At 44.3% G+C, this 15802-nt stretch overlaps 5 protein-coding genes across 6 annotated transcripts; 3 read left to right on the forward strand and 2 right to left on the reverse strand.

Moving 5' to 3' along the window:
• Positions 1-600: 600 nt before the first annotated feature.
• Bclys2 lies at positions 601-4870 on the reverse strand. Its single transcript, XM_024692293.1, has one exon. The coding sequence runs from the start codon at positions 4291-4293 to the stop codon at positions 796-798; it is 3498 nt and encodes a 1165-aa protein (XP_024548068.1). The 5' UTR covers positions 4294-4870; the 3' UTR covers positions 601-795.
• Positions 4871-5021: 151 nt separating this feature from the next.
• BCIN_04g00150 (hypothetical protein) lies at positions 5022-7584 on the forward strand. 2 transcript variants are annotated; one of them, XM_024692294.1, is made up of 3 exons: positions 5022-5294; positions 5346-7481; positions 7549-7584. In XM_024692294.1, the coding sequence occupies exon 2, from the start codon at positions 5465-5467 to the stop codon at positions 7313-7315; it is 1851 nt and encodes a 616-aa protein (XP_024548069.1). In that variant the 5' UTR covers positions 5022-5294; positions 5346-5464; the 3' UTR covers positions 7316-7481; positions 7549-7584. The 2 variants fall into 2 exon arrangements, with proteins under 2 accessions (XP_024548069.1, XP_001548153.2); XM_001548103.2 differs by having other exon boundaries at positions 5022-7584.
• An 11-nt stretch (positions 7585-7595) lies between these two features.
• Positions 7596-9164, reverse strand: BCIN_04g00160 (hypothetical protein). Its single transcript, XM_001548102.2, has 2 exons — positions 8005-9164; positions 7596-7932 (listed from the first exon to the last, which is right to left on the reverse strand). Exons 1-2 carry the CDS (start codon positions 8731-8733, stop codon positions 7867-7869), a joined length of 795 nt encoding a protein of 264 aa, XP_001548152.2. The 5' UTR covers positions 8734-9164; the 3' UTR covers positions 7596-7866.
• Positions 9165-9960: 796 nt separating this feature from the next.
• Positions 9961-11922, forward strand: BCIN_04g00170 (hypothetical protein). The gene is made up of 4 exons (XM_001548101.2): positions 9961-10379; positions 10491-10929; positions 10992-11135; positions 11189-11922. Exons 1-4 carry the CDS (start codon positions 10349-10351, stop codon positions 11472-11474), a joined length of 900 nt encoding a protein of 299 aa, XP_001548151.1. The 5' UTR covers positions 9961-10348; the 3' UTR covers positions 11475-11922.
• A 2485-nt stretch (positions 11923-14407) lies between these two features.
• BCIN_04g00180 (hypothetical protein) lies at positions 14408-15647 on the forward strand. The gene is made up of 3 exons (XM_001548100.2): positions 14408-14787; positions 14857-14979; positions 15040-15647. Exons 1-3 carry the CDS (start codon positions 14647-14649, stop codon positions 15448-15450), a joined length of 675 nt encoding a protein of 224 aa, XP_001548150.1. The 5' UTR covers positions 14408-14646; the 3' UTR covers positions 15451-15647.
• The last annotated feature ends 155 nt before the right edge of the window (positions 15648-15802 follow it).

Consider the following 15802-nt stretch of genomic DNA (forward strand, 5'->3'; position numbering starts at 1 on the left):
AACTACATAGAACACACGAAATAATATATTATCTACCAGCAATACATCCCATTTCAATGTGCTTCCCATGGCGCATACGCGCACCCCTTTCCCTCCACATTACACAACACTTCCCAAACACTCTGGCCCTTACCCCCTTTCCCATCGTGGATCGGTTCAACCTGTGGTATAGGCCTATTTTTGGAGGAAGAAGATTGATTTTCGTCCGATTACTCACCGAGGTATCTTGAATCCTTTCGGGGGTTGTGGATATTTTGGTCCATATCTTTTGGCCGACATACTTTGGTACTCAGCGCAATCTTTAATTGCTACCACCTGCGACCTCATTTCAATAACAGAAACATATAAACTCCGAAACAACTCTTAATTTGAATTTACTGTGAACAATTATGTGATGCACTTTATTGCAAACTTCCCGTATTGTAAATTCCTTCCTTACCTTTCCATCCTCACCGTCCTCTACGACGAGAACTACGTCTGACGACTTGATTCGGCACCATAAAATGGCCCTGTGTTCCCTGCGAACAATGGCGCCGTCATATCATCCAACATTCTCACACACATCACCGCTCTGTCTCAAATTTTGTGATCCATAAGATATGCTCTGGGATGCCAATTTTCAGTTTATGGGTATTTTTCAGCATCAAAAATTTAATGCACACAATATAAAGGAGAGGACACATCCTGAATACTTGAAGAAATAGCTCTTCGATTTGTTTTTATGGTTTATGCTCGCTCCCTATGAAACTGTAACTTCTTGGCCACACAAATGCAGATAGAAACTCAAATCTCCGCTCAAACCAACGCACCTCTTCCTCCAACTCTCAACAATGCAATCTTTTGCTCAGGACTAATTTTCACCTCAGGTAACTTCTTTCCCTTCCCCTCCTCCGGCAAGCTCAAAAACCCAATACCTGCCAAATAAGCAAGATAATTTCCCATGATGTTCTCATCCAAATATCCACCTGCGCTTAAATCCTCACCCGTGAATTCTGCATCCGCTTTAAGGGAGGCAGCAGCATTGACATCGTCCATCTCTGGAGCAATGGTGTCGGCTGGGAGATCTGATGTAGCGAAATGGTAAAGAGGCATAAGTGCATGTTGTTCCTTCTCCGGATTGGCATTTGCGGCGTATTCCACAAGTTTTTGACTCCAGACTGCATATTCGACTTCAGGGGCATTGTAACCATATGTTTCGAGTGTAGATAAGTATTGAGAGAACGTTAGTCTAGGATGACTTGTGACTTGGGCGACACCAAGTGGTGTTTTGGCAGGGTGAAGAGCGCAGGCTATAACAACGCGCGCGACGTGGTTGACGGGGACTTGATTGACTGTGTTGGAGATACGTGGACGGCAGGAGAGCTGAATACAACCTTTCGCCATACGGATTAGGAAATCATCTGTGTTGGTTACGCCAGAGGTCTTATCACCGGTAATATAACCCGGTCGAACAACTGTGCCACGGAGACCGCGGGAGCCAGCTGTACGGACGAGATACTCGGCTACCCATTTTGATTGACCATAACCTGTTCCGAGACCCTTTGCTGAACCGGAGAGATCGTCTTCTTCGGATACAGCGATACCAGATCTTGATTGTTGAACGAAGTGGTCTGTGTCAAGGACGGAGGTAGATGAGACAAAGGAGAGACGTTTGGGAACACCAGTTGCGCAAAGGGAAAGAATGTCGAGAGTTCCCTTTACATTTGCAGGCTTGAGATTTTGATACGGGTAGACCCAATGAACTTGGGCTCCATTATGAATGATAACATTTGCAGTCTCAGAGACAGTCTTCCAGTCTTCCGGAGAGAGGCCTAGTTGCGGTTCCCCAAGGTTACCGACGACGCACGAGATACGTGATGCCCAAGAGGGATCCCAGACTCCGTATGCTTGGCAAGTTTGAATAACACGATCCAGAGCTGCCTTGGAATCGAGTGCTCGCACATGAGCAATAACTTTGATAGGCTGAGAGCGGGAGAGAAGATCGCGCATAAGATAGGAGCCGAGGAAACCAGTAGCGCCTGTAAGGAAGACGGTAAGAGGTGTGGTTGAAGTGATCTTCTCATCGGCTGAGGGGAATGTTGATGGGAGGGTTTTGGCAAGGGCATGCGCATCTCCTTCATAATCCTCGGCAACCTCTACTTCTTCCTTCACATCACCATCAGATGACGATCTACGTGCGATCTCTGTGGCGAATCCTTTCAACGTTGGGTTTCGGAAGATGACGCTCATATTAATGTTAATACCAGTCCATTTCTTGTTAACCTTAAAAAGCATTTGTTGCGCCAAGATACTGTGGCCTCCAATATCGAAAAATGAATCGTCAGGGTTAATTGTTCTTTCATCAATAGTAGGAATCAATGATCCCCAGATAGCTGCAACCTCCTTCTCACTATCTGAAAGCTCGGAATATGCACCAACTGGTCTTGCGGCTTGTAATTGTGCAGCATCTGGGAATGGAAGTGCAGGCTTATCCTTCTTTCCATTTGGATTGAGAGGGAATTTCTCCAGAGGAATAATGACTTCTGGAATGGCGTAAGATGGCAGCTTAGTCTTGAGATACTTCTTGATATCTTCGCCGAGAGGCCAAAATCTTCTAAGTCTTCCTTGAATTCCTTCTCCACCGGAAGTATCGTCCTCGAGACCCAATTGCTCTAACCATTGAGCCCACTTTTGCATGTCAGGTACGATATAGCTGACAAGTGTTTGTTCTTCATCCTTATTTCTTCTGACCAAAGTGACATTATCCATAACCATGACATGATCTGAGAGGTATTTGTCGATTTCACCAAGTTCAATTCTGAAACCACGAATCTTGACTTGATCATCTGCACGACCAACACATTCTACGTCTCCAGTTGGAGTATATCGGCCCAAATCACCTGATCGATACATTCGATCTCTTGGGCCCTTATAAAATTCTCTCCAAGGTTCTTCGGATAAGGATTTTGCGTTCTTTGCGTCTTCCTCGACCCACTTAGAGTTATCAACAAACCAACTGTCAACAAACTTGGCCTTGTTAAGTTCGTCACTTCCAAGATAACCTTCAGCAAGTCCAGCAGCTCGAACGTAGATCTCGCCAATCTCTCCAATATCACAGATGCGGTTTCGGTTTTCGCGATCAACGATAAGTAATTGGACGTCCTTCATGCCCTTTCCAGCTGGAATTACATTTCCCATATTCTCTAAGTATTGTGGATCCGAGGCTCGGCTTGGGATCTCGTAGTAACTGACTGCACGCTGTGTTTCGGTTGTTCCGTACATGTTCACAATGAACACATTTGGTGCCAATTTCTGAAGTGCCTTACAGTCTCTCTTAATCAGGATATCTCCGACAAAAAATGAGTGATGAAGAGCTGGAAATTCGGCGCTAGCTCCACCAACCAAAATTTGACCCATTGCGGGTGTCAAATGAGTAACGGTGGCACCGTGCTCTCTCATCCATTCAGCCAATCTTTCATGTTGAATATCGTCCTTTGATGGAACCAATAATTGAGCACCAAGAAAGAGAGGTGTAAAGATATCTCTTTGAATAGGATCATGAGCAATTCCGCTCAACATTGTGAACTTGTCATTCTTAGACAAGCCAAATTTCTCAGCCATCCAGTCAAAGTAATATGCAAGAGAGTAATGTCTTCCTCGAACACCCTTTGGACGACCTTCCGAGCCGGAGGTAAATGACAAAGTTGGTGTAGAATCGGGTCCAACAACAACACCAGGGCTCTTAGCTTTCGAAGATTGTTGGCCTTGGAAAGCATCTTTTCCTTGATCATCTCCGCCGACCAACGTTCCATCGTCCTTCAATTCCAGACCTGGGATGTAGGTCTTCAAATCCAAATTTTCGGCGATGAAATTGCGCACTTTCTCCGTTAACTCTCCAGCCTCTCTGGTAGCTTTGTCGATAACAACCAAAGCTCTTGGTCTTGCAACATCAAGGTAGATGTTTTGACGATCAGGAGGGTACGAAGGATCAATAACTGAGAATATAGCACCGGCTTTCAAGATACCCATGACAGTGACAACCAAGTCCACACCACGGTAACTATATGACATGACAACTTCATTTCGTTGGACTCCACGCTCCACCAAATGATGGGCTAGGATATTTGAAGCTTCGTTGATTTGTCGGTAGGTAAATTCTCTCCTTGGGGAAGTCGCCGAGGCAGTTTCCACAACACAAAGTCTATCGGGATGAGCTTCCGCATTTGCAGTGAAGATGTCCTGGATAGCGCCACGGAACGCAGACCAATGAAGGTCTGATGTTGGATCTGGTAATTCGAAGTTTGTTGATGCCATGTTTGTGAGGCTTTGTTGGATGGTGGGGTTTGGAGGGGTAAAAATTGAGCAAGATTTTAAAGATGCTTGAACTGTTTAGATATGAGAAGGATTTCAACTACCTACTTCAAATCAAAACAGGCTCCAAGTACCGTTTATGTGTTTCTATGCTCGAATTTTGTATGTTTGAATCAACGTATGCTTGAGGGAGTCGGGACAAGCGTTGAGAGGTTTCCGTGATACTGTTGGGAGTACGAATCACTGATGCGTTTGAAGACGAGTAAATCAAACGATGTATCCGGGAAGTGGGAGGATATATTTACAGGTCCAGGGATGAGATTTGGAATTGGCTTGGAAGAAAAGAAAGAAGAGAAATGGGAAGGGAAGACGAAGGGAGATATCTCGAGATCTTCTTCGGCTTTTATAAAAAAAATTCAATTGTATGGAGCAGAGCGTTGGGAGTCATACATACATGCGTCCATCAATTTTCTGCCACAGCTCCCACGCAGAAAGGTTCAGCCGAAGATCAGCCAAGGAAAGAAATGGAGGACATCGGATTCCGTCATCGGACCATCACGTGGCGATTGGAGATACCATCAACCCTTGCGAGCCGTGCCATTGAGATCTTCGTAGGAACGGAGAAAGGAGAAAGGAGAGACGTTTATCCGTTCCTTCCTGCTCCAGAGACACCCAATGAAATGAGCGCCAACCCTGGATTTTGCGGGTATGCATGTTCCACTTTAATTATTGGACGGGGCTCAAAATAGACTTGGATGGGAGTGGGAAGCTTGGAGGGAAAGTTCAAGAAAGAGACCAAGACACTTTATTTTTCTCCTATCTAGAATTATGGTATTCGATTCCCGTCGACTTTGAATGCTCTGTTTCAATTTCTGTCCTTTCTCCACATTGTATTCTTTCTAAACTGCTTTCCATACTCAATTTTCCCTCTCGTGGCCGGTGAATCTATCCCAGCGTCGACTTTCCTCCCAAGAAAGTCTAGGATTGGAAAGAAGTCCTTTCTTGTACGTACTTGCGCTTGATACACAGTCGGCATACGTCAGCTCATACAGAAGACCACTTTCATCAATCTTTTCAAGTTCAAACGTATCATCCGATATTTCAATGTGGGACGAGACAACGCTGGTCTTGTTATTCAACAGATAATCTTACTGTCTCGATTCCCTTTCTCACAATGCCTGTTCAGCGAACCCTCTTTGGGACACCCATACCGCATGTCCCTCCTCGCCGCATGGCCGTTCTTCTCGGTACCATTGCAATTTTCGCCGTTATTACATTAGTATTTACTCTACCCAACTCTGGCCCATCACTCGGCACATTTACAGATCATCGCATGTCATTACCCAAACTTCCCAAACAATTGCCTTCACCGAGTATCCTTAACCCATTCCGACAAGCAGCACATGCTCCACCGGTTCAAAAGAATAGCGAGTACGGCGAATCGAAATGGCATGCTAATTGGAACTGGTTGAGTCCATTTTCATCATCGGTGACTCTAGACGAGAATCGATCCCTACTACCACCTCTTGTTGAACGCCCAACTATTTACACATACTACGATCATACAATAGAAAAAGACAATGAGTTGAAAGATGCGGAGAATGCAGTCTTGGTTACTTGGAGAAGGGCATGGTGGGCGCAAGGCTTTAAACCCATCATTTTAAGTCCTGCGGAAGCCATGAACAATCCATTATACCCCGAATTGCAACGACTTGAAGTCGAAAACTCCTTGAAAACAGATTTGACCAGATGGTTGGCTTGGGAAAACATGGGTACCGGGTTGCTTTGCAATTACCTCACACTTCCAATGGGTCCTTACGAAGATCAAACCCTGAGTTATTTGAGAAGAGGAGTATATCCATTATTGACGAGATATGAAAAAATGGGAAGTGGTATCTTTGCAGGATCCAAAGCGGATATCACAGCAGCTGTCAAGGCGGCCTTGGCAAACCCAAGTCTGAAAGATGCCAAAGATTTTATTAGTGCTGTCCCAACGAATACTTTCGAAATCGACCCTTCCCATGATTCCTTAGCTTTCTATCAGACGAAAACTCTCGAGGAGAAATATCCGCAAGTTGCAAAAGAGTACGAAGGAAATAAAGCAGCGGGTATGAAACTACTGAACAGTCTGATGATATCTCATCTTCATCAAACATGGCAAAACATCTTTACCAAAGGAATTTCTGTGGTTAAACCGGAACCAGAACATATGTCATATGTTGTTGAACCAGCTTTACAACTTGCTGAATATCTTGCACAATGCCCCGAATCACCAATGCCAGCATCTTGTCCTCCAAATCGACCCAAGTGCAAAGCGTGTGTTTCTTCGTCTCCGATGACAATCAGTACACCTGCTTTCTACCGCAATACATCAGGTCTTTATACCATCGGAACCGTTCCCCATCCTTACACAATGTCCACATTGACCAGCTTCCAAGAAAGTATCAATGTCCCGTGGATCAGACGAGAGTCTCCTCGTGATGCTTGGCTCTCGACACTTACCAAGGAACTTCTCGGTACAGGTGTTTCTGGTACTCCACGAATCATCAAATTCAAAGAAGCAGTCGCTAGTCCTCATGGAACATCCCACTCTCTCTGGCTCACAGCCGAGAAGGAAGTTCCCTCAGATCTAGACTGGCATTTCGGCTTCAGCATCCCTCGCAATGCAACCGACACGGGAAAATCAGAAACTCCAGTCCCAGGTCCCGAACGTCGCCCACAGCCCGTTCACGATCCAAAAGACGGGCCAATACCCACTGAGGAGGATAAGAATAAGGAAGCACTTTTGCTAGAAAAGGCAAAAGCATTTGGTGGAAGCACTACTAAGGAAGATTTGAAGATCAAGGGGGCTGTTGAGGCGTGGAACCTAGCCGATACAGAAGCATGGAGATTTGCGAGGGCTTTTTTGGCGAGATCTAGAGTTGAGAGGTTAAAGTGGGAGGAGGAGGAGAAGAAATATGCTGGTGGTGCAGGGGCTGAGAGGGGGAAAGAGAGTGGATGGGGGAGATGGTTTGATGATAAATGAATTAATCATTGAAAATTTAACGAAAGTTTCAGCAGTCGATGGATGTATACAAAGAAAGTCTTTCATGTTTTATGCGCTTAAGCGAATCGAAGCGACATGTGTATGTCAATATCTCTTTTTTACTGTACAATGGTTAGTTGTGGGGAATATCACCTGGAGTTTAGGGGTATGTAGAGCTTTTGTGTACCAATATCATGTCAATATGAAATCAAATATCTTACATTTCAACAAAGCTTAGGATTCCCTTTCACAATTAAACAGACTCAATAATTTACAGTGATGTGGTATTTTATTGATATTCCTCTAGATATAAAACCCCGCTCGCTCCGCTAAACTTTTCACTTCAACTTCATTAAAAACAAAAGCCTTCACTCTCCTCTGCTCTGGGTATCGCTGTATCCATTTATATCCATATAATACAATCGGTCGTTCGTAAGTCGTGATGCATGCATGCAATTATCCATCCATGCTTGAGTCATGCGTGTGTAAAAGGAGAAGGGTGTAATAGTACAATGTGATGATGTAAGGAAAGATGGGCCAGGTAAGTTGGTTTAATAAGCAACAGTGTGATGACTACCCTTTCCATCGGTTCCTCTCATTCTGCGGGTTCCGGCTGCCTGTTTTCACTGTTAGCATGTACTCCGTCCTCGAGAAATGGGCAGAGTGGAAAGATAAATATCATCACGTACCTTCAAGCCGGGTCTCCGGGTCAAGCTTCCTCGCAATTTCAAAAGCGCACCGCTGATCTTGTCGCCGACGCTGGGCTTGCGGTGGTGGTGGTGGACGGGCTGTGCCGTGGCACCGGCGCGACGACGACCGCCCCAGGTGCTGCGCTGTTTGCGGTGGTGGGTGCTGTGGGTGTTGCTTTCGTAGGTGCGACGGTGGGTTTTGCCGCCGCGGAGACGGGCGAGGAGGGAGGGCTTGGTGGTGACGGTGGTGGTTGTGTGTGCCATTTTGAGATGTGGGTCTAGGTTTGGTGGTGGTGGTGGTGGTGTTGTTGTTGTTGTTGTTGTTGTTGTTGTTGTGGGTGTTTGGGGTAGTGTATGGATTTGTGAAAGAGGTGAAGGTTGTTGTGTGTGGGTATGTTCTTCTGATATTGGTATGGAAGTTGTGGATTGGTCCAGAGAGTTGCGATAAGTTTTGATAAACGAAGATAGAGTTCTTAATGCAGCTTTGTCGGGTAACTGGTCGTCGTCTTTGATTCTGGGTACGATTTGTGTTTGTGAAGATGATGCTAATGGGATTGGAATTGGAACTTGGGGGGACATTTCGGATGTCTTTATAGGGAGATTGACGAACGCAGGAGTTGCAGAATTCAGGGATATTGTGGGTTGGGGGACTTCAAACTGGGAAGAGTAGTGATCTCGATGTAATTTTGGCAACAGTGGTGAATGTGTAATATGGAGAGAAGTGATCATCTACGTGGTGATGTACATATGACGGCAAAGCAAGTTGTCAACGTTGATAAGGAAATATACAGGTATCGAGGCCTGGTCGATTTCACGTCATACTGGAAGGGGTGAAAGAAATTCACGCGAATGGGAAGGAAGCAAGTTGTCTTGATAGAATTATTTTCCGGAATCTCTATGAGAAAGTGGATAAATTGGGTTGAAAACTGCTGGGGAAATGGTTCTTGGCTGACGGCACTTCTGTCCTAGTACTAAAGAGAATTTTCAGGGTCCTGGGGCTCATGAACGTTAATTGACCTGGTAGACCGAGATGACAGGAAGGTTGATGGCTGCTGCCGTTTCGAATTTGGTGAGAATCGAGAGAGAAACTTGATTTGGAGAAGGATGAGGAATGACGTCGGGTGGTTGTGGCGGGTGGTTGTGGCGGGTGGCTGTGCTCCCTTGAGAGATATTTGTGGCTGGTGCTGAGCATGACGGATGGTGGACGGTGAAAAAGCAGATTTAGAATCAATCAAATGTACCAACAGAAACTGGCAGGTGAGATATAGAATAGATATGGATATAGATGCAGATGCAGGTGCAGATACAGATACAAATAAAAACAAAAATAAACCACCCAAGAGCTTAAAAGGGATGTGTAGGTAATTGAGACTATTTAGACGATAGCAAAAATACTCATCATATCTAAACAACGGCAACTCAACTCATAAAACTAGAGGCGGTCTCATTTCATGACTGCATGAGGGAGAGATACCTACTCGATGATGAGTGGGTGTCTGTAATCACCTCGCAATAGTAAGTATGTAAAATGCGTGGCCATCATATAGCTGTGGGAGCATAAGAAGATAATTGCCAGAAAGCATATAGGTGTGTATAAATCGATAGGGCAGGTATTCAAGCGTAGTTGCGCTGATTCTTTCAATGTGCCACTTTGAAGTCTCTTATATCAAAGAAGATCATCGTTCGCGCAATATAAAAACAGGAAGGGGATATCGGAATCTCTTATACTTCTTTAATAGCACAAAGTCAAATGGACCGCAATCCATTAGTCAGGACTCAATTTCAGATGGCATTTTACAATCTCGATGTTCATCCGGTTAGCCAAGCCTTCTCGGTAATGCTTCCGGCTCGACCCCTCGATTACGTAGAAACTCAAAGTACGATGTAAACCTCCCTCTGACTTTCTCAGCCAATGGGCTAATTTGCATCTAAATTCTTACCTCACTAACCCATCATGAGAGACCATTCTCGATCCCACAAGACTCCTTACATCATGGATCTCGACTCGAAAGGACCGAAATCTTTACAAACTACCCCTCCATTGAGTATCAAGCATTGATATCATCATGTGCTTAGCCAATCGTCCTCTTTTTATATGGAGTGTTTCGGAGCTTTTGGTCCCTTTTCTGATCGAGAAATGCATAGTGATCGCCGAATAGCTTTTGGAGAAGGTACATCATACTGTTGAGGAGTATAAGAAAAGATGAAGTTCTGCGTAAATTGGTTAAGAATTCTTTTTCCATAGACAATTATCCTTTAATCACTGTGAATACCATCAATTTCAACACTCAAACTCGCTCCGTCAAACCCTTCCATCCCATCTAAACCATTCAAACGATCAAACATGTCTGCAAGCAAGGGTCATTTCGAACAGGGTACGTTATGAAGATATCCCCAATCCCCCTCATGTTCGACTCGATCAACTTCCAGCACCCCTCAAACCATCTTACCACGTCAACAATCTACTGACACTGAATGTCCTACAGGTCATCAACCTCCCGTATCCCACCAATCATCTGCGCCAGGTAAACAAACCGAATTGCCAAAAGAAGCCATCAACGACCAACTCCCCACCGACGATGGAGGCTACCAACCATATCTCGCCGCCGGTAAGCTAAAGGGCAAGAAAGCCTTCATCACCGGTGGAGATAGTGGAATTGGTCGTGCCGTCGCCATCTTATATGCTATGGAAGGAGCAGAAAGTTCCATCATCTACGTACCCGAAGAAGAAAAAGATGCACAAGAAACCAAGAAACTGGTGGAGGCAAAAGGAGGAAAGGTCCATTTGTTCTCTGCAGATTTGAAGAGCCATCAAGCTTGTAAAAATGTAGTCGAGAAAGCTAAGGAGGCCATGGGAAGAATTAACATCTTGGTCCTGAATCACGGTACTCAAATGATGGTGGAGACTATTGATGAGTTATCCGAGTATGTTTTTAACCTCCCGTCCTACCCATGAACTATGTACATGATGCTAACGACAAAAATAGAGATCAATGGATCAACACTTTTGATGTGAACATCCATCCATTCTTCTTCCTTTCCAAATACGTTCTCCCACAAATGTCCCGCGGTGACACAATCATCACCTGTGCTTCTGTAAATCCATACGTCGGTCGTCCAGATCTTCTCGAGTAAGTTTCCCCCCCCCCTTCTTTCTTCAATCCCACCACTAATGATACCCCAGCTATACCTCCACCAAAGGTGCCATCGTAGCCTTCACCCGCGCTCTTTCCAACCAACAAATCAGCAAGGGGATCCGCGTCAACGCCGTTTGCCCCGGTCCCATCTGGACCCCTCTTATCCCCGCAACCATGAACGAGAAAGCGCAAAAAGAATTCACATCTCCCATGGGTCGCCCCGGTCAACCATCAGAATGCGCCACTTGTTTCGTATTCTTGGCGAGTGCGGATAGTAGTTTCATTAGTGGACAGAGTCTGCATCCTAATGGAGGTGTGCAGGTTGGTTCTTAGAGGAATGGGAAATGCTTATGTATGGTTAATGAGGGGTAATGATATTAATATAATGAAATATTACTTCCATGAATACCTATCTAATCACCTAATGAACAAATCGCTGCGAAAAATATATTATCTTTATCGCACCATCCTCAAGATATCTAATCCATAAGCAAGTTACCCATCTCGTTTGCAATATCTTTGTTTTCGGTAAAAAAAAAAATCCATTTCAACCCACATCAGGGGGGGACCGATTATCGACGCGCCGAATGAACAACCTTCCACCTCTGTTTACAAATTCCAAGTTCTCAACTTCGTCTTCATTCTCAACGGCGATATAGCGTGTAAAGAATTTCAAATGGTGTTTATATCCAAAGACTGTATACTGCGTATCTTACCTTACATATTACCACGGAAGCTTGTCGAAGTAATTTGTTATGTAATTTACACGATTTTACTATTCAGAAGTTTTTTAAAAAAAAATTCTCGTAAAATGCTCTTAGTTCGATAGGAACTCTTTATCTCGTTTTTCCAGACTATACTTTTATATGATAGATCGTAGTCGTCCTCATAATTTCACGTTTATCATATCCCTCCCCTCCCCTTCCCTCACCCGTCCCGTCCCATCCCATCCCACCTCATTCTCATTGTTTCTCGCCTCCCCCTTCCACTTCCACTTCCCCATAAGCTAAGATTTCTTCTACTCAGAGTGTCTCCTGCTCTCCGGTTCCTCCGCTCATCGTCCAATCTTTTACTATCAAACGTGTGTTTCTCGAAATAATCCAATTCCGCCCTCGTAGAACTGCGTCGCAGTTTCATGTTCCCGCTGTATTTTAGGTACTTTAATGTAGCTAGCTGATATACTCGGGGTGATGGCATTGTTTTCTATGACTTTGAGGAGGGTGCGTTTGAGGGGTTTGAATCCAAGAGTTAGTTTGGATGCAATGAGGGTTGAGCAGAGATCTGGGGTTTTGATTCGGTGATGGAGGAAGAGGAAGAGGAAGAGGAAGAGGAAGGGATACAGATTTGAGAGGATGTGATTGCTTTGAATGATACAGATCGCTCGCCAAATTTTGACGATATTGTTAAAGTCGATATTCCATTTATTCTAACGGTTGGCTTTATCAATGATACTCATGCCCTAGAGGGTTTAAGAAAAGCACTTCATGCAACCTGTCTAGCTTCTTGTATCTATAATACTCTCTTCCTCCTGCTCATTCTTAAGTGGGATTTTCGAGGATTTGTATGAATCGTGAAATGCTTCATTGATCTGTTGTCTGTGTCCGCAATAAACTGATACGATGCGGAGATAGCGGGCGGTAGACAGAGTTGGAACTGGCACGTGAAGAGAAGTGGCTTGAGTGTTGGACTAGATACCAGCTCCTTTGATCCGTCGATGTCTTGGACAACTCTGTCTAGGATATGGTCTCGGGATTTGTCTTTTTGTTCACAGATATCTGCGCCGATTTTACGAGGAAGGTGTTTTTCTTTTAATCTCGGTTAGCATGTGAAATCGACGGAATATAGGAGTTGGATTAGCATATCAATTCCCCGTCAGTAGACCACTTCTCAAATATCTTCCCAATATCATCATATTTCATTCCTAGACGACGAAAGTATCGCCTACCGTTCCATGTGGTAGTGAAAATAGCATGCCTTTAGAGGAGACAGTGTGTGTGTGTCACAGAGATTTGTTTTTGACATGCTTGGATTAAGTTCCAGAAGTTATATTTTGGTCTTTGGCGGATTGCATGAGGGAATCAATGGTGGAAGAGGAAGGGGCTTGGATAGAGACTGAGATTCCTTTTTGGGCAAGGAGAAGTGTCCTTCCTCCTCCCATAGAACCGGCTCTTATCATTCCTACCTGTGCGTTAGTGGATGTGTTTCGAAAATTGAAATAGGAAATGGTGTTTAAAATTACTTGCCTTTGTGATTTCTATGGTGACTGTGTTTGCTTTGGTGGCAAGACAGATACAGTAATTTTGTTGATATGAGAGGCGTGAGAGTGACGATCAATAATTGACCAGAAGAGGTTTATCAAAAGGGAAACGTTAGGAAAATGCAACAAACTTATCTATCCAATTTCTAATCTAGCTAGAAGACAACCTGCATTGAATGAATGCCTATCTAGTATGACAGGAGCTCGTCTCCGAAGTGCCACAACGCCACTCATCATAACGTAGACGTAGATTTCATTGAGTTCATTGATATTAATTAGTTGGACCTACCTTCTGATGCTTTAGATGACAAGATGTATCTCATTCTTCCTTTGAATACTCAATTGGGAAGGGATGAAATATATACAAGATGCCAAGATCAAGCATGTTTGTTTTCCATCAACACTTGGGGTGAGAGAGTGCTTATGTAATATGGTGCATACTGCCCCTTCATTTTGGAAACGAGTGCATATGATCAACCCCCCTCTTTGGATGGAAATACATACTGCTACATAATTAGCAAATATAGTTTTATATACCCTCAGCCCCCATTCCCTCCAAATTTACCTCGTTCCCTTCACCACCCTCCAAGCAAATCAGCTCAAAATGTTCCCCAACGTTCAAACCCCGAATGATCGCCATAGAATTCTCCATCTCTACCGGCAATTCAGAAATGCCTCGGTTCACGTCTCGAATTTGGCCCCGCGAAAAGGCGGGTACCTGACATCTTTCTCATGCGTGTTCTGCGTAGGGCTTTGGGATGTCAATTCACATAAGGTAACCTTAAAAGGTAAATGAATTGCGTTTCTCATAAGGCTACGTATTACTGGATAATCAAGTGTTTAGGACTACTTGAGATGTGTCACATATATTTATAAAAACGCCAGAAGGGAAAAGATCCTTCTGGCCGATGAATGAGATGTGGTCAGCTGGAGCTAGTGGTAGTGGCCGTGGTGCTGGGTACGGGACGAAGCTTTTATGTATAGTAGTTTGACAATTGGCATGTGTTAAGATCGTCCTCTCTGTCCTTCTTTCTTCGATTCGATTCCTTCTTCCTCCTTGATAGAAAACAATCACATTCAACTCAACAAGATATTCTTTATAAAGAACATCTACCCAGTACATTCCATAGCTACTGAAAGAGAGAAGCGATTGTCCTTCAATAAATCAGCAACCCCATCATAAATAACCTCAGTATTCCCCAATCCGGAATTCCTACAAGCCCCTCCAAACCCCTCATATCCCCAAAGATGGCACCCGTCAAACCCTTTTGGTCTCAACCTTCTCACCCACACATCCAAGAAGTAATCTACGGCGAAGATGAAAATGGATATACCACCAAATCCATCTCCAAGGTTTCCCTTCCTCCTTTTGCTGTTTTTGCAAAAATGGTATTCCCCCCCACCAATACAACTCCTTTCCGGATACAAGCCTTGAGTAGTTACTGACCACAATCCCAGGACTTTCCACCATGTACCGATGCCCCAGAAGCTACTTATGCCACTGTCCAAACAGATACAAACACACATTTGAATCTCAATTCGGACTTGTTGTACATCAATCATTCTTGTGAACCTTCCCTCGTACGTTTTCCGTTCCCACCCTCCTTCTCTCTCCGGTCCTCCTCTAAACCATCCCCATAGATTTTCGATGTGCAAAACCGCACCATCCTCACCTCCCACACCGGCCTCACTGTAGGCCAAGAACTAACTTTCTTCTACCCTTCCACTGAATGGCACATGTCTCAGCCATTTTCCTGCAACTGTGCTACTCCCTCTTGCGTAGGAGAGATAAGTGGAGCGGGACAGATGAGCGCTAAAGCTTTGGAGGGAAAATGGTTGAGCGCTCATATTAGACGGGGATTGGAGGAGAAGAGAAATGGGAATGGAATTGGTAACGTGATGAAAAATGGAGAGAAAAATATCAATGGAAAATTAAACGGCGTTAAAGGAGAAAAGCCAAATGGAGAAGTTAATGGAGAGGGGGAAATAAACGGACGACGAGGAGTCACGAGCAGGGAAATGAGCGGAGAGATGGGTGGAGATACTTTGTAAACTTGGGGGGTGATTGGGGGGAGGTTTCCTTGCGTTCTAGTTTTTGATTTTTGACTTTTTAGTGTTTTGTCCTTCAACAGGATCTTGGGAGTTTGGTATGCTGGGATTTAACATCCCATTGGTATCACATCACATCATATTATGTCTTCATACAACTGTGTTGTTTAGCAAAGTGCACGTTTGATTCTCTTCTGCCTATCTATGTACTGTGATGCAACCCGAGTAAGTATCATCATGAAGATGGAGATACAGAGCCCTAGTTCCACACCATGCCATTCAGTAGCCATATATGAAAAGGCGAACCTAATGAAAATCAAAACAATATAACGCAAGTAATGTTGAAGTATACCCT

This window comes from Botrytis cinerea, chromosome 4 (genome assembly GCF_000143535.2).
Source record: "Botrytis cinerea B05.10 chromosome 4, complete sequence".
NCBI classification, from domain to species: domain Eukaryota; kingdom Fungi; phylum Ascomycota; class Leotiomycetes; order Helotiales; family Sclerotiniaceae; genus Botrytis; species Botrytis cinerea.